At 44.8% G+C, this 23,915-nt stretch overlaps 1 protein-coding gene across 2 annotated transcripts in view; it reads left to right on the top strand.

Annotated features, from left to right (window-relative positions):
• focad (focadhesin) overlaps positions 1-23,915 on the top strand; it is a 70,173-nt gene that overhangs the window by 8,664 nt on the left and 37,594 nt on the right. The window contains exons 6-13 of one of the 2 annotated variants that reach the window (XM_029674576.2): positions 14,703-14,804; positions 15,095-15,338; positions 15,512-15,712; positions 16,203-16,290; positions 16,587-16,780; positions 17,066-17,323; positions 22,503-22,607; positions 22,948-23,049. In XM_029674576.2, coding sequence (XP_029530436.2) covers positions 14,703-14,804; positions 15,095-15,338; positions 15,512-15,712; positions 16,203-16,290; positions 16,587-16,780; positions 17,066-17,323; positions 22,503-22,607; positions 22,948-23,049 — 1,294 coding nt within the window. Of the gene's footprint in view, positions 1-14,702; positions 14,805-15,094; positions 15,339-15,511; positions 15,713-16,202; positions 16,291-16,586; positions 16,781-17,062; positions 17,324-22,502; positions 22,608-22,947; positions 23,050-23,915 lie in introns of both variants that reach the window. The other variant, XM_029674575.2, reaches the window with a different exon arrangement.

Genomic DNA, 23,915 nt, shown 5'->3' with positions numbered 1-23,915 from the left:
AGTTCAAACAGGTGCCATTAATACAGGTAACGTGTGGAGGACAGAGGAGCCTCTTAAAGAAGAAGTTACAGGTCTGTGAGAGCCAGAAATCTTGCTTTTTTGTAGGTGACCAAATACTTATTTTCCACCATAATTTGCAAATAAATTAATTAAAAATCCTACAATGTGATTTTCTGGATTTTTTTTCTCATTTTGTCTGTCATAGTTGAAGTGTACCTATGATGAAAATTACAGGCCTCTCATCTTTTTAAGTGGGAGAACTTGCACAATTGGTGGCCGCTCTAAATATTTTTTTGCCCCACTGTATATATATATATTGTATTTGACTACTTCTCCAATCAACTAGCTCATTTTTTGGATTCAGTAACCAGCTCAGATCATCCTTGATCCTCATCTCTTTTTTTATCTCATCTCCCATCTACTGGACCAAAGGCTGGACCAAAAGATACAGAAATGGAAGCAACTATCACTCACTACACCCAAGATTTTCTCAGAAATGTTTAACATATTAAAACAACCCTGTGCAGGGAGCTGAGCAACAGCCTTAATTAAGCAAGACGGGATCTTGCGGAAACAATGCAGATGACGGGGCGGTAGGAGACTAATTAACAAACTAAGTCTGTTGTACTGCTCGGATTACGAGTGCACACATCATGCACAACTGGGGCTTTTAAAGTCCCGGTCCATAAACAACACAGGTTTACTACTGAATGGTATCATCACTGATAGAGGTCTAGACATTCTGTTTCTCACTGAGACTTGGCATCAGCCCAATGAGTACATATCCCTCCACCAATTCCCTCCATCTGGCAACACCTACCTGGACTGTCCTCGCACATCCGGACAGGGTGGCGGATTGGCTGTAATCTGCAGGACTGACAGCACTGTGATTTTACTGCAGTACCAGCTGTCCTGTTTTGAATGAATGCCTTTCAAGATCAATGGCTCTGTATCAGTACTGTCTGTGTTAATTTGTTGGCCTCCCTAACTTTCCTGCTGAACTATCTGAGCTACTAACATCCCTGAGCCCAAGCTATGCTAGAGCTTGGTGATTTCAACATACATGTCGTCTCCCCTGACTGCTGTCTCTCTACCGGCCTGGCGGATGTCCAGGACAACTTTGGACACCAACAGCACGTGGACTTTGCCATCTACAAGAAAGGCCATAAACTGGACCTAGTCTCCACAGGCGTGGATCTCGCCAAATTGGAAGGAAATGTGTCAGGGCTGTCCGACCATAAACTTAATCACCTTCACCCTAGCTATTCCTCTACTCATTCGGCCCAAGAAACGCTGCATTCAGTTTAGAAGTCTGAAAACTGTAAACACTGGCCAGCTTACTAAATCGATCTCTACCTGCCAGTTACTGACTCTGGCTTAATACAACACTCCCTTGGCCTCCATACTGGATGAAGTTGCTCCTTTGAAAACATTTTATGGTGTCTTTCTCCAAATCGCCTCCCTGGTACACTGAAGAGCTACGCTCTTTCAAAGCAACTGGCCGTCGTATAGAACAACCGTATAAGAAAACTAGGCTAACTATATATGCGCAGATGTAAACTCAGCAAAAAAAAGAAATGTCCTCACTGTCAACTGTGTTTATTTTCAGCAAACTTAATATGTGTGTATGAACATAACAAGATTCAACAACTGAGACAACCTGAACAAGTTCCACAGACGTGACTAACAGAAATGGAATAATGTGTCCCTGAACAAAGCGGGGGTCAAAATCAAAAGAAACAGTCAGTATCTGGTGTGGCCACCAGCTGCATTAAGTACTACTGTGCATATCCTGGACTGCACCAGATTTGCCAGTTCTTGCTGTGAGATGTTACCCCACTCTTCCACCAAGGCACCTGCAAGTTCCCGGACATTTCTGGCGGGAATGGCCCTAGCCCTCACCCTCCGATGTGCTCAATGGGATTGAGATCCGGGCTCTTCGCTGGCCATGGCAGAACACTGATATTCCTGTCTTGCAGGAAATCACGCACAGAACGAGCAGTATGGCTGGTGGCATTGTCATGCTGGAGGGTCATGTCAGGATGAGCCTGCAGGAAGGGTACCACATGAGGGAGGAGGATTTCTTCCCTGTAACACACAGCGTTGAGATTGACTGCAATGACAACAAGCTCAGTCCGATGATGCTGTGACACACCGCCCCAGACCATGACGTACCCTCCACCTCCAAATCGATCCCGCTCCAGAGTACAGGCCTCGGTGTAACGCTCATTCCTTCGCCGATAAATGCAAATCTGACCATCACCCCTGGTGTGACAAAACCGCGACTTGTCAGTGAAGAGCAATTTTTGCCAGTCCTGCCTGGTTTGTGCCCATAGGTGACGTTGTTGCCGGTGATGTCTGGTGAGGACCTGCCTTACAACAGGCCTACAAGCCCTCAGTCCAGCCTCTCTTAGCCTATTGCGGACAGTCTGAGCACTAATGGAGGGATTGTGCGTTCCTGGTGTAACTAGGTCAGTTGTTGTTGCCATCCTGTATAGAGGTCGACGGAATATGATTTTTCAACGACCGATACCGATTATTGGAGGACCAAAAAAAGCAGTTTTTAAAAATGTATTTGTAATAATGACAATTACAATACTGAATGAACACTTTACTCTTTAAGTGAAATACGGAACCGTATTTTGCGTAAGGGGTGGCATCCATTAGTCTAAATATTCCTGTTCCATTGCACAACCTTCAATGTTATGTCATAATTATGTAAAATTCTGGCAAATTAGGCGGCCCAAACTGTTGCATATACACTGACTCTGCGTGCAATGAACGCAAGAGAAGTGACACAATTTCATCTGGTTAATATTGCCTGCTAAACCTGTATTTCTTTTAGCTAAATATGCAGGTTTAAAAATATATACTTCTGTGTATTGATTTTAAGAAAGGCATTGATGTTCATGGTTAGGTACACATTAGAGCAACGATACGCACCGCATCGATTATATGCAACGCAGGACACGCTAGATAAACTAGTAATATCATCAACCATGTGTAGGTAACTAGTGGTTATGATTGATTGTTTTTTATATGATAAGTTTAATGCTAGCTAGCAACTTACCTTGGCTTACTGCATAACAGGCAGTCTCCTCGTGGAGTGCAATGAAAGGCAGGTGGTTAGAGCGTTGGACTAGTTAACTGTAAGGTTGCAAGATTGAATCCCCCGAGCTGACATGGTGAAAATCTGTCATTCTGCCCCTGAACGAGGCAGTTGACCCACCGCTCCTAGGCCGTCATTGAAAATAAGAATGTGTTCTTAACTGACTTGCCTAGTTAAATAAAGATTAAATAAAGGTGTACATTTTTTAATTTTTAAATATTTTTTAATACAAATCGGTGTCCAAAAATACAGATTTCCGATTGTTATGAAAACTTGAAATCGACCCTAATTAATCGGCCATTCCGATTAATCGGTCGAACTCTAATCCTGTACCTGTCGTGCAGGTGTGATGTTCGGACGTACCGATCCTGTGCAGGTGTTACACGTGGTCTGCCACTGCGAGGATGATCAGCTGTCCGTCCTGTCTCCCTGTTGCGTTGTCTTAGGAGTCTCACAGTACGGACATTGCAATTTATTATATGGCTTTCTTTTGGTGTTTTCAGAGTCAGTAGAAAGGCCTCTTTAGTGTCCTATGTTTTCATAACTGTGACCTTAATTGCCTACCGTCTGTAAGCTGTTAGTGTCTTAACGACCCTTCCACAAGTGCATGTTCATTCATTGTTTATGGTTCATTGAACAAGCATGGGAAACAGTGTTTAAACCCTTTACAATGAAGATCTGTGAAGTTATTTGGATTTTTACAAATTATCTTTGAAAGGCAGGGTTCTGAAAACGGGACGTTTCTTTTTTTTGCTGAGTTTATTAGCAATATCAGCAAGAATACCAACACACCATAAATGCAGCTCGTACATCCTACTATTCTCAACTGATCAGCAACAGCAGTAGTAAGTCCCGGGTGCTGTTCTCTACTGTGAGCAAGCTCCTCCAACTAGGGCTGTGGCGGTCATGAAATGTTGTCAGCCGGTGATTGTCAAGCAAATAACTGCCGGTCTCTCGGTAATTGACCGTTAATTAACATAAACACAATTAGCATCCCCTGGCTTCAACTCATAGACTACAAGCCACTGATGCAGACCTTTGGAACATCTACATTTTAAAACATCTAATAAATCCATTTAATATAGCCTACACGATTATTTATTTTTAGACTACATTTGCTTCATATCATCTTTCTTTGGATCTATTTCAGATGTGTTGTCCTTATGTTAGGCCATTGTCTGGCTATGGCTGTGGGCTACACTTGTTCATTTAGCAGGCCAGATTTGCTTAGAATTCCATGGCATTATTTTATATTATTTCATAGTATGAAGAATACAATTTGAACATATCTGAATAAAATAGAAAGGATATTTTCTCAATGATTTGAGGAGTGTGCACATGTGTCTTTTCTGTGTTGAGCAGTTAACAAAGAAACAGGTACTCCTATTTGCTTCATTTATAGTTATTTACGCAACTGTAGTTGTGATACAAATGTTAGGCTATATGTTTTGATTTTTAATACGTTCTAAGGCTGCATGATGCGACTGTAAAATGATGATTTGAAAAAAGTTGCATGAAAAGCATGAGCTCTGCTTTGTTGTTTTTTTGCGCAGGCTGCACACTTCATCAGTCTCTCATCAATTTGACAAGCACTTGATAAAGCCTCGAATTTCCCGGCGGCATCTCCTTTGTGTAACCGTAATGCCCCCTAAACAAATCCATGCCTTTCCGGCCAGTGGCCGTTGTGTCCTTGGGCTGAATATAATCATTATTTCTCCCGGCTGCGTGCTCCGAAGCATTATTTCTTATCAGAATTGACACATCGGGGACGCAACCAGCGCGTGTCCTTATCGAATTCCGAGGCGCATATTGAAGATATTGGAAGAACTGTCCACATTTACTTTTTGTCATCCAAAAAGATGAGTAGGCCTAACGAACAGCAAAAGCACTAGCCTATGTCAATCTACTATCCGCCATAGTACAAAAGTTGACCTATTCTGTGTGAGAAATAAATATTCCAAACATAGTCTGGGACAGATGTAAGATGCTATGGATCCCAAATTAATACAATCACTAGCTTCATTATTATTATTTTTTTAACAGTGAAGCTGATGCAACAGATGAGAACATTTAGCTTAAAATGTAGATGAACTATTTGGCTTTCTTCAGTATTATAAGCGCAGCAATGCGCACACGGCAGTAGGCTGTAAGTACGAATGTTCCAAAATGCAATCAATTAGCGGGAAAACACCATTCTCAAAAGTGACCACGAATCTGATTATGCATGCATTTTTATGGTGAAAATGATCTTCCCCGAACTTGAAACTCCCACTGTGTGTGTGTGTGTGCCAGTTAGGCTCTACACCCATTGTAAAGCAAATGAATGAGCTTCATTTTAAGAAGTAATTTGGCCACTATACACATCTGGGATAAGCTACATGTGCAACTATATTTAGAAAAAGTCTGGGGGGGGGGGGGGGGGAAGGCATGCGCTGTTTCTTGCATTACTGCATTCAAGCTGGTGATAGGATATTCACAAGTGATAGGGTAATATTGTCACCAATCAGACTATTCTTGATTTGATGTTGTCTTTACATGTACTAAATAATATATGTGTGAATTTGTTTTTGATTTAGAATGGACCATTGTCACGCTACTGTCTCAAAACATGGTCAGGGGAAAACATACATGTCATCTTTTCCCGTGGTTCCTTTCATGCCAGCCAGGTAGGCTACACTCCTGTTGTACAGAGAAGCAAAGTGCTTAATATTAGTAAAGTTGAGAAATAAGTATAGTAGGCCTAGCCTATAGAAAACTGTTGGTATCCTCCTTTTTTTTAATAGAGGCCATCAAACCTATATTTTTTAATTGCATAGTCTATAGAAATGTTGCGTAACATGAGCTACTGGGTTCTCATGAAGTATTTGATTACATTTTCGAGTGATTAATGGGACAATGGAGTGCTGAGTACCAGGTGATTAGCAAGCTTGGTTGGCTACTATTGACCAGCAGCAGCATCAGAGCTTGGAGAAGCCTAATTACCGAGACTACACAGTCACGTAGAAATTGACTCGTGACCGCCGATGTGGCGGTAATACGGTCACCATAACAGCCCTACCTCCAACCTGTGAATAATTTCGCTACCTCAGCCTTCCCAGAATGGTGCAATCAATACCTGTGATTCTTCCAAAGCAAACTTTAAAACATGAATAGCACCTTCCTGACCTCCCAAGCCTCTTTAGTTGAGCTACCAAGTCCTATGCTCCCTGAGTCAAGGTTCTCCACCTTCACCACAGTCACTGCAGCTGATGCAACCAAGCTGGTTAGGACAAAGAGGCCCACCACTTGCTTAGACCTTATCACCACCTCCCTTGTCAAGACCTGCTTACCTGCTCTGGAGCCTTCACAGAAATGATCAACAAGTCCCTCATCACTGGGTGTGTCCCTCATTCAGCTCAAACTGTCCGCAGTCACACCAATACTTAAAAAGCCTGGATCTGACCCTGACAACTTCCAGAACTAAAGGCCTATTTCCAACTTGCCCTTCCTGAGTAAGCTCCTCAAACGTGCTGTGTGTAGCCAACTCCAAAGCCATCTGGCCACCTACTTGAGCCCTTCCAGTTGGGTTTTAGAGCTAGACACAGTACTGAGACTGCCCTGGTAAGGGTCACTAATGACCTCATGAATGCTGACTCTGGGGTTGCCAGCATCCTCTGACTGCTGGACCTCAGTGCAGCATTCAACACAGTCAACCATGCCATCCTGCTAGACTGCATGGAGAAGGGCCTGTCAGACACTGTCTTGGACTGGTTCAGGTCCTATCTCACTGATCGCTACTAGTTTGTAGCCATCAGTCCTAGTGAGTCAGACAGAGTTGTGCTCCGACATGGGTCCGTACTGGGGCCACTACGGTTTTGTATCCACATTCTGCCACTGGGAACATCTTCAGGAAACACGAACTGGGCTTTCACTTTTATACTGACAACACACAGCTCTATGTCTCCACAAACACTGCCAATGGCACTGCACTCCTGGTCAGCTGCCTGCAGGACATCAAAACATGGATGCAGTTGAGTTTCCTGCAGTTAAACTGCAACTAGACAGAGGTTGTCCTGATTGGCACTATCATTACCAACATCGGCAGCTACAGCCTCAATATTGATGATGCCAAGGTCCTCCCCTCCAGTCAGGTTCGCAAACCTGGGTGTGATATTTGACAGTCAGCTCTCGTTTGAGGCGCACATCAAGAGTTTGACCAATGTCAAATTTTCCCATGTAACTCCCTTTTTGTTGGCGCATCTGCCAAGTGCCTTAACAGGCTACAATTATGTCTCCAACGGGTCCTCACGTGCTCACCCACACCTCCCCCGCGAGCACATTACAGTTCAACCTCCACTGGCTCCCCATATGGTCACGCATCGACGACAAAATCCTGGTTCACACCTACCAAGATATCCACAACTCTGGACCCAAGTACCTGTCTGACCTCATTCTACCCTCCTGCCCCACACGCACCCTTCGCTCCTCCTGTTCTGTTTCCCTTCAGCCCCGCAGCAGACTTAATAACTACGGGTGACAGGGCTCTCAGTTGCGCGGCTTCCAGGCTGTGGAACTCACTTCCCGACACTATTAGGGCTGCAGAGTCTCTGGCCCCCATTAAGGCACAGCTCAAGACTGTGCTGTTCAGAAAAGCCTTCAAGGACCTCTGCTATTTCTGTTCTCATGTCCTCCGGATCTGGCGACAGCTGTATATCGCTTTGATTTGTTTTCTGTGTTTTGGATTGTTGCTGCTGTTTATTATTTTGTGTGCCTTGGGTTGAGAAAAGCGCTTTACAAATTAAATGAATAATAATAATGCTTATTATAACATTTTTCTGCAGTGGTAGTGATACCATTCTGTTGTAATAACATCTGTGGATAGTCATGATAGCGTTGTTCGATTGACTTCTGTAGTAATAATAACATGTGGTGGTCATAATAGCATCTAAAGTAGTCAAAATAACATGTCATACCTTGTAGCAGTCATAATAAAACCTGTCATAACATCTCGCCCTGTCAGAATAACATCTGTAATAGTCATAATAGCGCAATGTCATAACATCTGTAGTAGTTATGTTTTTTTCTTTTGTTATGATAACATTGTCATAATAGCATCTGTAGTAGTAATAATAACATTGTTATAACTTTTGTTGTACTCCGAATAGCATTATGTCATAATTGCATCTGTAGTAGTAGTAGTAGTAGTAGTAATATCTGAGTTACTCCGCTGTAAGGTCATGGACCACTACAATGTCATTGTAATATCTTAGTCGTTATTTAGTTGTGGAAATACTTCATTGATATCATCATAGTAATCTAAGATCCTAATGAAGTCATGAAAATGCTACAGATGTAGTACATTGGTAGCCAAACGTCTTATTGGGTTTTCATGGAAATGCTACAATGAGGTCATAATAGTACTTTTTCTGAGTAGTAATAGTCCCAGTCGGTGTTAGAACGCCTGTGGGGAAAACAACCTGTGGTTACCTAGGTTACCCCATTGGCTCACAGTAGAAACTTGACCCTTTTCAAACGCAATTATCTTGTTGTCTCCTTGTTTTTGTCAATTACAAAACTACATTTAAGAAAAGTACATCATGTATAAAGGTTCCTTTTCGACATTGCCTGCTCCAGAGAGTTCATGCTACTTAGAAAAACACTATATTGTAGGGCTTCCCTCATTCCCCTTTTCATGAAGGTGCTAGCAGCCACATGAGTGAGTGCAAGCTAGCTAGCTACCGACTGGAACATTTAAGCTAGCCAAAACCAACGACACAAACTAACAGACTATACAGTTACAAGTAGTGAGTGGAGTTACACATGGGCTATACTAAACAAGTTAAATGTCTTACCTGTGATGAAATGTTTTCCACACACATAGCTAGGTGTAGCCTACTTGGACAAAGTCCCCACATTTCACTCTCTCCCACACCGAATAGCCTGAAGCCTCTTCTCACAGGATTTTTGACCTGGTTACATGTACATTGAACAACACAGCAGCTTTTTGGGATGTTTTTTTCTCTCATTCTGTGTAACCCCAAAAATATTTTACCATGGGGGTGAATGGGAAAGAATGGTTGTTTCCCCCAAGTTGTGGTCGAGGGGAATTTCTTATTACGTGAATATCAACTCGGAGTATATCTTAGGCTATTGTACAGCAGTAGAAATGCTGTGATGATATCATAGTAATACGGGAGTACTTTGCCTTCTACTGCAATTATGGGGCTGTAGATCATGACTCGGCATTCCAAATGCCACCCTATTCCTTAGTGCACCACTTTTAACCAGGGCTGGTCAAAAGTAGTGCACTATAGGGTTTAATTTGGGAAGCATAGAATTATTTCCCTGTGGAGAAATGCTAGGAAGTTAGTATACCGATCCCTTCCATAGGATTGTCCTCTGGCTGAGCCATCCTGCTGATAATGATTAATATCTCATTTGGGTAACATCAACCCATGCCAATGGGCTGTTAAGGCCCAGCTCTGATTTAATTGCATAGTGGATTGATGAATCATGTATCATGACACCTCAGCAGTCACCTAAGGTGTCAGGAATGAGGTGCATGAGTTGGGGGGGTAGGGAATCGCATCAAAGTACAAAAGGGCCAATATCTACTGCCACTAGATGCTTCAATAGTGATCTGAGCAGCCTAGGCTGCACCTTGAGCCAGCTAGCCAGCACACAACTCTCCAAGATGGACATGGCTATTCCAGTTTTGAGAATGAATGGGTGTCAACCACCAAGGGCAGGGGAATCCTTCTGGGGACAAGTCAATACAGTCCCATGTAGCTCAGTTGGTAGAGCATGGTGCTTGCGATAGGGTTGTGGGTTCGCTTCCCATGGGGGACCAGTATGAAGTAAAGTATGAATATGTATGCACTCACTACTCTAAGTTTCTCTAAATAACACTGTCTGCTAGATGGCAAAAATGTCATTGTAAAATGTACACAACTCTTAGCTACTGTATATCCAGGGCAGAAATGGATGCTTTTCTCAAAGCCTGTAGAGAGAATCCTCCCCCTCCCCTGTCCTCGTTTTCCATACCCCAGTCTTTGATGTGGACCTCTGCCAAGATCCTGGGGCCCCCCGAAATCAGTTAGAGTGGTGGGTAAAAAGACACAGATGCAAGCTAGGCCTATCTTTTCTCTCTTTCTTTCTCCATCCCTGTTGTTTTCTCTCACCATATGTGTATCTCTTTTTCTATACCTCCCCCCTTTCTCTATATTTCCCTCCATTTTATTGTTACCTTTTCCCCCTCTTTACGTCTCTTCTCCGTCTCACTCCCTGTCATTCCCTGGTGAGAAGATGAATGTGCCTGGGGCAGCAGGGTGGAGCCGCCGGGCCGACAGCCTCGCTCCGCCATTGGTGGATGCGCCTGGCTCTGCTGGGCGATTGTAAATGCTGCGGGATTAATGAAGAATGCCCACGAGGTGCCCATTGTTGACCGTCTGCCCGCCGCTGCCCCGCTCAATCTTCCACAGAGACACTAAGCCACTTAACCACCCAGCGGGACCAGAAGGAGGGGGTGTTCAGGAGGTCCGGTGCGAAAACGAGCGCCATTCTCCCAGGATCACGTCCTGTATCTGTCTTGTCTGTCCCCATAACCGTGTCGGTCCCACCCAACCAGACAGGCTTCAGTTCAGCTGCATTTCCAGGGCGTCCGACGATTTCCGATTCCGACTTGGTGTGGCACTAAAGCTTGTATACATTTCTCCCGGTGAGGCCCTGTCGTGTCTCCCTCACCCCAACCCCCACCTCCTTTTGTGTGATCTTAGTTCATCTGGGAGTCAGCGTAACCTGCACACATTGCCAGACTGGTGGGTTCTTAAAAGGACAGTTCAAAGTTAATTGGGCAGTTAAAGTTAGAGTCCTTAATTATAACAGTAACAAAGTGTTCTACCCATCCCTGTTTTGTAAAAATGGAGCTGGAGAAAAATGGAGCTGAAAAATGGAGCTGGAGAAATGTAACTGCTCTCAAATTCATAGACAAAGCTATGGATGCAAGGACTGACCATGCATTATATCAACATTGTAGTTTGAACCATGTTTTGAGGCTATACCGTGTTTGTTTACAAACTTTGGAGTCAAACAAAAGTATATTTTGGGTTCTGATAGGATACAACAGTTGAACTAAACTCATAAGACAAGTGTATTTTACGCTCCTGCTACTCTCTGTTCATCATATATGCATAGTCACTTTAACCATATCTACATGTACATACTACCTCAATCAGCCCGACCAACCGGTGCCAGTATCTAGCCCCGCTACTGTATGTAGCCTCGCTACTGTTATTTTTCACTATTTCTTTACTTCACCTTTTTTGCACTGTTGGTTAGAGCCTGTAAGTAAGCAGACCTGTTGTATTTGGCGCACGTGACAAACTTCGATTTGATTTATTCTTCAAAAATAAATGGGTATTTATCATTCATTTCTATTTTTTTTTTAAATATATAAAATGCTGTATTTAAGAATTCTAGCTGTAAAGGGACACTTAAAATTAGTCTGACAATTTCAGACCTCAACTCGGGTGTCAAACTCATTCCACGGAGGGCCGATTGTCTGCGGGTTTTTGGACATAGACAACCTGGTCAGGGGAGTTCCTTACTAATTAATGACTTTATTAATCTATCAGGTACAAGGGTGGAGTGAAAACCCGCAGACACTGCCCTCTGTGGAAAAGTTTGACACGTGTCCTAACTGGTCTAATGGGGGAGGTGTGTTCATGTTGCACGCCATCTGTTATGTGGGCTAGATCCAGCTGTTTGCCTCAATCACAAATGAATGGAAAAGATAAACACTATCTAATTTCCAAATCTTTTCCATTCATTATAACTTCAGCCATATAGCCTGGTATAGTGTATCTACACAACCAATGGTGTGGGATGTGGACTTCAGACCACTTTTAAAATCTGAAGACGACAAACTTTGATTTTAAAGCCCCGCTACCCTCCAACCCAGCGCCCTTTATTCTGCCACTGCCAATGAACTTGCAGTTCAACAATGGCAAGGTAGCAAGGTCAGTCTTGTCAGCTTCCTGCTCCCTCCATTGTCTGGCTGTGAAAGCAGGTAATGGTGGGTCTGTCTGGCCTGTCTGGAGAGAAAGAAGGCCTGATGGATAGGCCGCATTGAACTGGCGGTTGAGACGAACCACGGGGAACCTGAGGAGAGGGATAGAGAGATAGTCAGACAGATTACGCCATGGGATGTGGAGGGAAGGGGGATGCTTTGTTCCGCAAGAGACTATGGCAGGCAAGCTGGTCAGTCACACGAGAGAGAGAAAGAGGGAGGGAGGGAGAGCGAGAGACGTCCTTCCTCCGGTGTTGGAGGCACTCAGTGGCGCATGCAATGATTGACGTGGGGCAGTGGTCACAATCACGCCTGTCTGTCTGCAGGCAATGTCCCCCTGCCACAAGTGTGTTGTTTTAACCTGGGCCTTTGTCTTGTTCAAAGGCCATGTCCAATCTCTCTTAAAAGGTAGACTTCAGGTTGGTTTACACATTCAGATTCTGAAGAGTGGGATGCTATATCCTCGTTATTGTAATCCATGAATCACTTTTCATAAAAGAGCCTTTGCCCTCTTCAGCTCCACCGGTGTTCAGAGTTTACCCGCTTTTCTTTAACCACTAAGACAGTCAACCATTTCCCACTTACAACTACACTGCCAGAATCTGGACTGGAGCTCCTTTTCTGACCTAATTGAACGTCATTGTGGATTGTTGGGACCAGGAGCACCACAGCCCCTCTGTTCGCCAGTCGGCCGGTGGCCAGTTCTTAGGCTGGGCGCGGCCTGCCTGACGCCAGCTCTGCCCCAGCCCCCAGGCGGCAGGGTGAAGACTGGGATGAGGGGCGAGGGCAGGCATTAGCCTCGTTAAAGGATTCTTTGGCTTTGGTAGTCGTCCTCGTAATGTTTTTGTGCCCCCTCTCTTTTGTTGTCCAGTCTGACAGTAGGTAAGGTAAGATCCTGTTACAATGACAGCCAGGCCATTTCAAGGCATTGCCAGGGGACTTTGCTGGGTTGAGAGGTTTCCTATGTGAGCTGCTTTCTTGTTTGCCTGAGCTCCATTAGCCTTTGCTTGAGGCATAGGACTTGCCCACATCAACCTTTTTTGAAGCTTGGTGGTGAAGTGTATCCATTGTCCTGGAGGAATCTATGTACACTTTGGGCAGATCAGAAGAAGAACTCGTTTGCCAAGTTACACAGAGCTTTGTAGACCGAAGAAATTTGAAAGCCTCTGGTTATGCACATTTTTAAGGCTCAGCATGACAAAAAAATATCTGTTTAAGATGGACTAAAAGGTAATAGACCTATATTAAGACTATTTGGCTTGTTTCCAACTAAGACAGATTCTTAGCTAATTATTACATCTAAATGTGACTATATTGTTTGAGGGGTAGGTCACATCTCGGTGAAACAATTTTGTGACAAAAGATTAAGCTGCTGACTGTTATCTGACCTAATTCAGAGTTCTGTGGTCATTTTAGGATGTTAGTTCTGTTTATGCAGCAGTCCAATTCTGGTCTTTTGGCAATTATTTGCATATCTCATACCTATCTAAACTGTGCAAAATGTGTAAACATTTACAACAACAAAAAACCACATGGAATCTGATCTTTTGACTTCCAATATATACCACTTCCATATGTGGATCTCAATTCTGATACAAACCCTATCCTCCATATGCGGCCTCTGTCAGGGCACTCATATCAGATTTTTTTTTCCTCTGATGTGTTTCTTATTGCGCACAACCTGCCTTTACCATGACAACCACCAACTTTTTAAGGAACAGGGATGGGAAATGAGCATTGCATCTGTGTGCTACTTCAAATGCTACATCAGTGTGAATGCGCAAATCTGATATGGGTCACATGTAAAACTGTGTGTGGAGGGTCAGAAAGAGATATCGGATATAGAAAGAAAATCTGATTTAGGGTGGCTGTGTAAACAGCCTTTTACCTCAACATTAACTTATTCAGAAGAACATTTGCCTGAGAAACTCTTAGTTGATGAGGCCCAGATGCATCAGTCAGTCACACCCCTCTTCAAGGCCAGGCTTCTGCTAGACTCACACTCATTCAGGGAAAGACTATGAGCACAACGAACTGGCCATAATATCTGCACTATTACCCACTGGCCTGTAATATAATGACATATCTAAATAAGGGCACAGAATACATTAAACCAAATATCCAAATGTCTTTTTTCCTGTTTTTTATATATTCATGCGTATGTGTTGCATTAGCTTTCAAACTAAACTAAACTCCAGGACTTTTCACATGGACTTGAAACCGGAAACCTTGATTGCTTTGCGTTGGCCTTGTCAGCTAAATGAGATGAAGGAAGACGGATAAACAAATGGGATAATTGATTATGAATGATTGTTTATTTAACCACCCTATTATCGACATAGTGAACTTCATTTGACCAGGGCCCATAGTGTTCTGGTCAAAAGTAGTGAACCACATAAGGAATAGGTTGCCGCTTTGGGATGCACACTAATTTTAATGATTTATTTACAGCGTGTGAGCAAACAACTCATCTCCACACATCCATAGAGATTGCATACCTACCAGTATCCCAAAGCAAAGCCAAACAAATAAATTAATATGTTACAGGAGCAGCCCCCATCCATACATCATCGTCTTGGAGAACCGTCCTGACTGCTGGCCCGTTCTGCTGCTGGAGATTGACGACTTCATCCAGCGGGCCGCTGACAGGTTAGCTAAAGGGTTTCCTTCCCTGGCCAGCCCCGGGAACGAACTAGAGGTGAGGCCGAACTGCTCGGCCTTCAAACATGTCCAAGTCATCTGGTCGTTCAGCTGGAGCGTCCTCCATAACTCATGACATGACTGTCAGCTAGTTCACCTGTTTGATTTGTGTTCTTCTTCGAGGCGTGATATTATCTACTTTTAAATATGCTTTACAGTTACATTTTACTACATGGACGTGCAAGTGTGTGTTTAACACACATTTCTCCTGTGTGTGTGCATGCATATAACACGTGTAGGGGTGAGTCTGCGTACGTGACCATGTTGGCCCCCTTCCTGCGCTACCTGTACTGTGAGCCCCAGCGGCTGCCAGAGTACGCTCTGCTCAGACACAGCCTCCTCAGGGTCCTACTGCCCCCCCAGCCGGGGGATCACAACCAAGAAAAGAAGAAAGACCAGGAAACTGAAGAGGACCCGGGACAGAGCCCTGTGGTATGCCACAGCCTGGTTCGCTGTCTCTACGAGCTAGTTCCTCACATGCAGGTGAGACGAGATTGATTTTCCTTTTTGTTTCTTTGAGGAAACACACCATTTACAGTGTAGACATGAACCTGTGAACCCACTATAGCATAGCACAACACAGCACATGTGAAAGACACAACATAGCAGGTATGGTATGATCATTGATGCGGCCTGTGTTATGTCTCCATCTTCAGGTGGACAGTGTGGAGGCAGTGTTGGAGCTGCGGGGCCTCGTGGAGGCCATGATCCCGGCTCTGGAGGTGGCCGACTGGGGGAGTGAGAGGGCCCAGCTGGCCCTGCAGCTGCTGTGTGCCTGTCAGCTAAGTCTGAAGCTTAGCGGAGACTGCAGACCACTACTCCAACTACTGCACCAGCTCCTCCCCACCCGCACAGAGGTGAGCCAGCCGGACAAGCCAAAATAGTTTAAAATGGCTTCCTCACCTTGTCTTCATCTCCTTCATCTGCACAGATCAGTAAACAGTTTGTGTGGGTTCTAATGAGATCAGCCTCTTGCTTCACGCTCTTTCAGACGTTGCCGCTGTTTATGGTTATGTTATATTTCTGAGAAGGAAGAACCCCCAGCAAACCGTTTCCCCACAGACAGACACAAAGCACAGCAGCTCTTTAGCTTGTTTGTCTGCCTGTGGCTGTGGAGGTTTGTTAGGATTCTGTCGACAGCTCCCGCTCAATGTATCCAGATCCGCCTCGCGGTGCGATCCTAATCTCCTCAAAGCATTGGTTTGGGAGCACATACAGCTCCAAAGATTCCTCCGGGGGTCGAAGACTGTGTGTTTGTGTTGGGGGGGTAGGAGGGGGGTTGTCAGTTTGTATTCTCACTTCCTCGAAAGTGCGTGCGTGTGACTGTGCATGTGTGTGTTTTTCCAGGAGTTCCCTGTGGAGGACATGATGGTGGGCTTGGCTCTGCTCCTTCTCGAGGCCTCTGCGTCCCAGCAGACCGGGCTGCTTACACTGGGTATCAACTCTCTCTCAGCTTCCTCTGCTTACACAGACTGGTCCCTCTCTCTTCTCCTCTAAACTCACCTCTCTCGCACTTTCGTTTTGCCTCTTTCTCTACTACTCTCACCTGTCTCACTCTTCCACACTCTTTCCCTCCCCACACTTGCCTCTCTTTTCTCTACCTTCCCTACATGCACCTCCGTCTGTCTCTCTCCACTATACTTGCCTCTGGCTATCCACACACTTACCTCTCCCTCTCTCTCCATCCCTACACCCCAACTCTCTTAATGATGATATCTTTACCCCCTGCAGCCCTAAGTCTGGCCCCCCCAGAGTGTGAGCGACCCCCCTGGGGTACCCCGGTGCTGGTGCTGCCTCTCCTGCAGGTCCTCTCCTGCTCATCCCTCATGGAGCCCCTGACGGACTCCCGCACACACACACGCAACCAGAGCCTGGCCCAGAGCCTCCTACAGAATGCGCAGAGAGAGTCCTCCAAGCCTGCTGAGGTAAACAAATGCACTTTTTAGGGTTAATTTCTATAAAGGCCTACTCACAAAAAACTGGAAGTGGGATTTACCTCCAGATTGGCCTTTATTTATGACGTGCGTGAGAGGAGCAATGATTAATGCCAAGCAATGAAATATGCCAAGTTAACAGTACGTGTGTCATACTGTAAATATTATGCCCTGCATTCTTGTTAGCATATGGTCTTTATACCCATAGTTCTGCCAACCCCCTCCAACCTTCATCTCCCCCTTATCCCCACTCTCTTTCCTACTCTTTACCAGAAGGTGTCCCAGTTAGCCTTACCCCTCAGCCCGTGGTCCAGTGAGTTGCTGGTGGCCACCCAGGTCCTACGCCAGGTGACAGGGGACCCGGTGGCGGCTAGCGAGTGGCTCTTGGCGGTGACCTCGGCCCTGCCCCTGAGCCAGCGCGTCCCGTCTCCCCTCACCCTTACCGTGGCTCACCTGGTGGTCACCGGTCAGCAGGACGTCTGCAGACTGGCCCTGAAAACCGCAGCTGCCATCGCCCAGGCAGATCCCGCACAGGTAGCTACTGGAAACCGCATGCTGAAGCCACATTTGATTTGAAAGTTCATGTTGACCACATGCAGGACCCACATTCATATATAACTGTAAGTTATATAAAGTTAAACTCTAGGAATTACAGAACTGTCATACTTTTTTTGGGTGAACAATAGTTTTTATTGAATCACTTAAAGATGCGTAAAAAGGTTTTGTATAATTTCAGCCAGTAGTTTTGAAAGTAGAGCTCACGAGCCAAAACGGGTCCCCAAAAATTGTGCACAACGTCATCCTGCAAAAAAAATACAAAAATGTTACGAATATATTTTTTGGCCTGCCCTGTTGTTCAGAACGGTAAACTGGGGCAAATCGCTTTGAAACTGGAAACAAAAATGTGCATTCTTATTCCCTGTTTCACTCTGCTTCCAAACAATTTCTCCCTACTGAACACAACCCTGTTTGTTGCTATCACTACAGTGCATATGGAAAGTATTCAGACCCTTTGCTATGAAATTTGAAATTGAGCTCAGGTGCATCCTGTTTCCATTGATCATCCTTGAGATGTTTCTACAACTTGATTGGAGTCAACCTGTGGTAAATTCAATTGATTGGACATGACTTGGGAAGGCACACACCTGTCTATTAAGCTCCCACAGTTGACAGTGCATGTCAGAGCAAAAACCAAGCCATGAGGTTGAAGAAATTGTCCGTAGAGCTCCGAGACAGGATTGGGTTGAGGAACAGATCTGGGGAATGATACCGAACAATTTCTGCAGCATTGAAGGTCCCCAAGAAGAAAGTGGCCATCATCATTCTTAAATGTAAGACGTTTGGAACCACCAACACTCTTCCTACAGCTGGCCACCCAGCCAAACTGAGCAACCGGGGGAGAAGGGCCTTGGTCAGTGAGGTGACCAAGAACCCGGCCATCTCTGCAGCCCTCCACCAATCAGGCCTTTATGGTAGAGTCGCCAGACGGAAGCCAGTCCTCACTAAAAGGCACATGACAGCCCACTTGGGAGTTTGCCAAAAGGCACCTAAAGGACTCTCAGACCATGAGAAACAAGATTCTCTGGTCTGATGAAACCAATATAGAACTCTATAGCCTGAATGCCAAGCGTAACGTTTAGAGGAAGCCAGGCACTGCTCTTCACCTGGCAATACCATCCCCCCGGCTTAAGCATGGTGGTGGTAGCTTCATGTGACAGGGACTGAGACTAATCAGGATCAAGGGAAAGATGAACGGAACAAAGTACAGAGATCCTTGATTGAAACCTGCTCTAGAGGTTCACCTTCCAACAGGACAACGACCCTAAACACACAGCCAAGACAACGTAGGAGTGGCTTCGGGACAAGTCTCTGAATGTCCTTGAGTGGTCCAGCCAGATCCCTGGACTTAAACCCAATCGAACATCTCTGGAGAGACCTGAAAATAGTTGTGCAGCGACACTCCCCATCCAACCAGACAGAACTTGAGAGGATCTACAGAGAGGAATGGGAAAAACTCCCCAAATACAGATGTGCCAAGCTTGTAGCGTCATACCTAAAAAAGACTCGAGGCTGCCAAAGGTGCTTCAAAGTAAAGGGTCTCAGTACTTATGTAAATGCAAAATGTCAGTTTTTATTTGCAATACTTTTGCAAACCTTTCTAAAAACCTGTTTTTGCTTTGTCATTATGGGGTATTGTGTGTAGATTGATGAGGGGAAAATAAAACGATTGAATCCATTTTAGAATAAGGCTGTAACGTAACAAAATGTGGAAAAAGTGAAGGGGTTCAAATACTTTCCGGATGCACTATATACCGCCGGTTGAAAGGCAAAGGATTAAAACCGTCACTGTGACCCCGGAGGACTATCACCTGCTATAGACAATAAAGAAATGTCACATTGTATATCACCCTTATTTGCAGCGCTCATTAGATGGCTTAGTGCACACCTTTTGATTCTGGAATTGCTCCCTGAGCGCCTGTTGTTCTGCTAGTTAAGTGGGGAGCAGTAAGTTATTGGTGCCTTTTATACCCATGGTATTTCCGTGTGTGTGTGTGTGTGTGTGTGTGTGTGTGTGTGTGTGTGTGTACAGTATGAAGCATGTTTGTGTCGTTACAGTGTGTGTGTGTGTGTGTCGACACCCCATATACAGTTTTTATGGGCTGATTAATTTCTCCTTTACACCATTGGCTTGTGGGCTAATCCCCCCCCCCCGACCTCCATGTCTCTCAGTAACTAGGAGGCTAAATCACAACACCACCACAGCCTGCAGGCACTAGGGTGCTGCAAACACGTGATTTACAAGCCACAAATAGAAACACGCTAGGCTACTATCTACAGTATTATTCATGTTTTCTACTTACGGTCTTGTCACTACAACGCTAACTTGTAGAGTCTTCAGGCACTGCAGTGCAACAACGGAAGGAAGGACCTAGTCTTTAACCAAGAAGAACAGACAACACAATTACCAACACAATAATCAACCATTCAATCACCATCTAAACTCTGTAGTTACACTCAATGCACTGTTGAGTGGCTGTTTCAAGCTTCTCAGAGTAGGAGTGCTGATCTAGGATCAGGTTCCCCCTGTTTAAGTAATCTTACTGACTGAAATGTGAAAGTCAAACCTGATCCTACTCTAGTAGTTTGACACCATATGGCCCCAGATTTTTACAACAGTGCATTTAATGTAATTGCAGAGGTGGTTGGTTATTGTATTGGGGAACACAGGTGGCCGTTCCCTCGAAAAGGCACACAAAAAAAACGGGAAGGGAGAGAACCCCCCCATGATAAGCCATGCAGATGTTGGGGTTGCTAGGCAACAGGGCAAGGTGTGGGCGAACGGGGAGCGATAAGCGCGTTATGCTAATGAAGGCATAGCAGTGGCAGAGGCGTCGCCGACAGGGGACTGAGGGTCAGAGAAGGACACCTTTCTCTCAGTCTTTTACTCCCGGAAGGAAGGAAGGAAGGAAAGAAGGAAGCAAGGTATGGAGTAGTGGCTTTAACCTCTGCTCTGACACGACCGTTTGGGGCGCCCATTGGGGCATTTCAGAGGATTCCCTCAAAATGTAATTGGATTTTTAAGAACTGAAAATAGCTCTTTCACGGCGCACTTAACTTAAGTCCCTGGCCTTTGAAGCTAACGTTTTTGGATGAAACCAATTGCACACAATTTCAACCCAAACCAGGGGGCAACAGAGTTAGGTGGAGACATGGAAACGTATAGTAGTGATGAAAGTAGAGAATGGTAGGCACACTGACAGTGACGTGGAATTCTATCAATCCAATGCATCCAATGTTTGCGCTAACTGGTAAGTGACATTCCTGATCTCACCATGGTGTCCATAAGATCATGGATATTGGCCAAGTCATGAATGGTCCAAGAGAGGGAGACCTGCTATCCATGTGGAGGGGCCAGAGGCTACGTCCCTGTTATTGGGGGGGGAACAGGGAGTTAATCCCGCGCCGTCTCAGTTTACACTGTTGGGGGTAGGAGGGGCTATATGATTTTAGGAGGGAACCACTGAGCATTCCCATTCCGGAAGTTGTTATTAAGCCTTACAGTGCCTTCAGAAAGAATTCATACCTGTTGACTTATTCCACGTTTTGTAGTGTTACAACCTGAATTCAAAATGAAGAGAAAAAAAAAGGTAAAACCTCACCCATCTATCTACACATAATACCCCATAATAATAAAGTGAAAACATGTTTTTAGAAATTCTTGCTAATTTGTTGAAAATGAAATACTAAAATATCTTATTTGCATAGGTATTCACAGTCAATACCTTGTTAGAAGCAGCTTTGGCAGTGGTTACAGTTGTCATTATTTCTGGGTAAGTCTTTAAGAGCTTTCCACTCCTGGATTGTGCAACATCTTGCCCATTTTTTTATTTTCGAAATTATTTAAGCTCTGTGAAATTCATTCACTGTCTTCTTGGTAAACAACTCCAGTGTAGATTTGGCCTTGTGTTTTAGGTTATTGTCCTTCTGATAGGTAACTTAATTCTGCAGACTGAACAAGGTTTTCCTCTAGGATTTTGCATGGGCTTAGCTTAATTTATGTTTTATCCAGAAAAACTCCCCAGTCCTTAAAGATGACAAGCATACCCATAACATGATGCAGCCACCACTATGCTTGAAAATATGGAGAGTGGTACTCAGTAATGTGTTGAAGGCACTGCATCTATACCTTATGTACTTAACGCAAGAACACAAGGCTGTTCCACTTACTTGCGTAGCAAAAACAAGCAAACAAATGCAGCATATTTTTGCCTGTGTACCTATCTGGCCACAGTTTTCTATTTGGCCAATGGGCCTGCTGTTTGGCACCCCTTCACTATACTGTATGGAGGGCTGGCTGTATATTGGACGTGTGTGCATTACCTAATTTGTCCTTATTGCTTTCTATAATAAAAGATTCATTTTCTCTCAGTTCCCTTTCCATATTCTCTAGTCTTGGCCTGGGATGATGATGATGATACCTCCACTAGAACTGACACTAATTTGGCTGGGGTTGTCTGTTTGTTCTGCCCCCAAGGCTCTATATGTTTGTCAGGGTTTGTGGGAGAGAGAGGAAGCGTACTTAGGTGTCTTGGAATGGCAAAAGCCTCCGGGACAAGACTCTGCTTTTGTACAACAGTGTGTCAGCTGTGGGGGGTTGGAAAGAAGGAAGGCGAGAGAGTGGGAGTGAAAAGCGAGAGACAGAAGTAAGTTATTAAGAAAGGAAGAAATTAAGGAATGAGGAGCTCCTTGAGAGCGGGGGAGGGAGTGGGGGGAACACCAGCGTAGGAACGCGACTTTCAAAGTTCAAAGCCCGACGATTCCTTTGCCTCTTCCTTGCGCTGTGTGGCGGCGGGGGTGGCGGTGGCGGGTGAGATGGATCGGTTGTGACAGTGTGCAGCTTAGCGCGGCCTGTAATGATGTGGGTGAGAAGAACTCGGGCAAGAATGTAGAATATTACCCCCCCCCCTACTCCCACTCTCCCCTATACAAGAAGAAAAGTGCTTCAAGTAAACACGCTTCAACTAGTGTTCCCCCCCGTCTGTCCTGTCCGTCTGTCACTCACTCACTCACTCACTCACTCACTCACTCACTCACTCACTTTCTCTCTTTCCCACCCCCTCTTTCTCTCTCTCTCTCTCTCTCTCCCTCTCTTTCTCTCTCCTCCCCTCTCACCCCTCCCTGTCTTTCCCTCCCTCGCTCTCTCTCTCTGCAGGTCCCATCCCTTCTTCATGTTCTGTTGTTTAAGCTGGGGAAGGAGTGTGACCCAGACTTGTCCCACGCTGTGCTGTACTCGCTGCCAAACTTTGGGACCCATAAGGTACTTACTGCACTGCACACGGCTGGCCTGTTTGAAAGGCTGAGTCATATCCCCAAACAGTGGAAAAATGCTATACTTTTAGCTGCTATAACTAGTAGTAGGAGTCTCAACGTCAAAGGACAGTGCTCAGTTTTAGAGAAGACTTTGCATCTCATTGCCTCACATTGAATGTGGTCAAGATAGACTTAACGCAAAGCCTTCCAAGAAAGCTTCCTGTGTACCAATTTATGCATGAGTGTCATTGAATAGTGTATTGGCTCAAACTTAACATCATACTTTATGTTGACGTGTGTCTGTGTGTGTGGCTTCCCCTCTCTGACATGTGTTGTGTGGTTGTCAGTTGTGCCTTCCCCAGGTGCTCCACACTCTCCAGATGCTGGGCAGCGCCCCCAAGCTGAGGGCCGTGGCACTGCGCCTCATGACCGCTCTGTGGGAGAAACAGGTTAGTGATGGGAGAGCAATAGTCTAAGTCATACTTTTTTTATTTGAATATATACATACAGTGCATTTGGAAAGTATTCAGGCCCATTGACTTTTTCCATTTTGTTACATTAAAGCCTTATTCTAAAAATGGATTGCCTTTAAAAAAAATCCTCATCAATTTAGACACAAGACCCGATAATGACAAAGCAAAAATACCTTATTTACGTAAGTATTCAGACCCTTTGCTATAAGATTTGAAATTGAGCTCAGGTGCAGCTTTTCCATTGATCATCCTTGATGTTTCTACATGTCCACCTGTGGATTGGACATGATTTGGAAAGGCACACACCTGGGGCGTAGGTTCACCTTCCAACAGGACAACGACCCTAAGCACATAGTCAAGACAAAGCAGGAGTGTCTTCTGGACAAGACTGAATGTTCTCGAGTGGGCCAGCCAGGGCCCAGACTTGAACCCGAGCAAAAATCTCTAGAGAGACCAGAAAATAGCTGTGTAGCGACACTCCCCATCCAACCTGACAGAGCTTGAGAGGATCTGCAGAGAAGAATGGGAGAAACTCCTCAAATACAGATGTGCCTAGCTTGTAGCGTCATACCCAAGAAGACTCTGCTGTAATCACTGCCAAAGGTTTTCAAAAACCTGTTTTTGCTTTGTCATTATCGGATATTGTGTGTAGATTGATGAGGAATTATTATTTTTTTAGTTGATTTTAGAATAAGGCTGCAACGTAACAAAATATGGTAAAAGTCAGGGGTCTGAATACTTTCTGAGTGGCCTGTATGTACATATCTATGTGTGTGTGTGCACAGTTGAAGTCGGAGGTTTACATACACCTTAGCCAAGTACATTTAAACTCAGTTTTTCAC

Source organism: Oncorhynchus nerka, linkage group LG12, assembly GCF_034236695.1.
Source record: "Oncorhynchus nerka isolate Pitt River linkage group LG12, Oner_Uvic_2.0, whole genome shotgun sequence".
Classification (NCBI taxonomy): Eukaryota; Metazoa; Chordata; class Actinopteri; order Salmoniformes; family Salmonidae; genus Oncorhynchus; species Oncorhynchus nerka.
The sequence above is the reverse complement of the archived record's forward strand: the minus strand, read 5'-3'. Positions and strand labels throughout refer to the sequence as shown.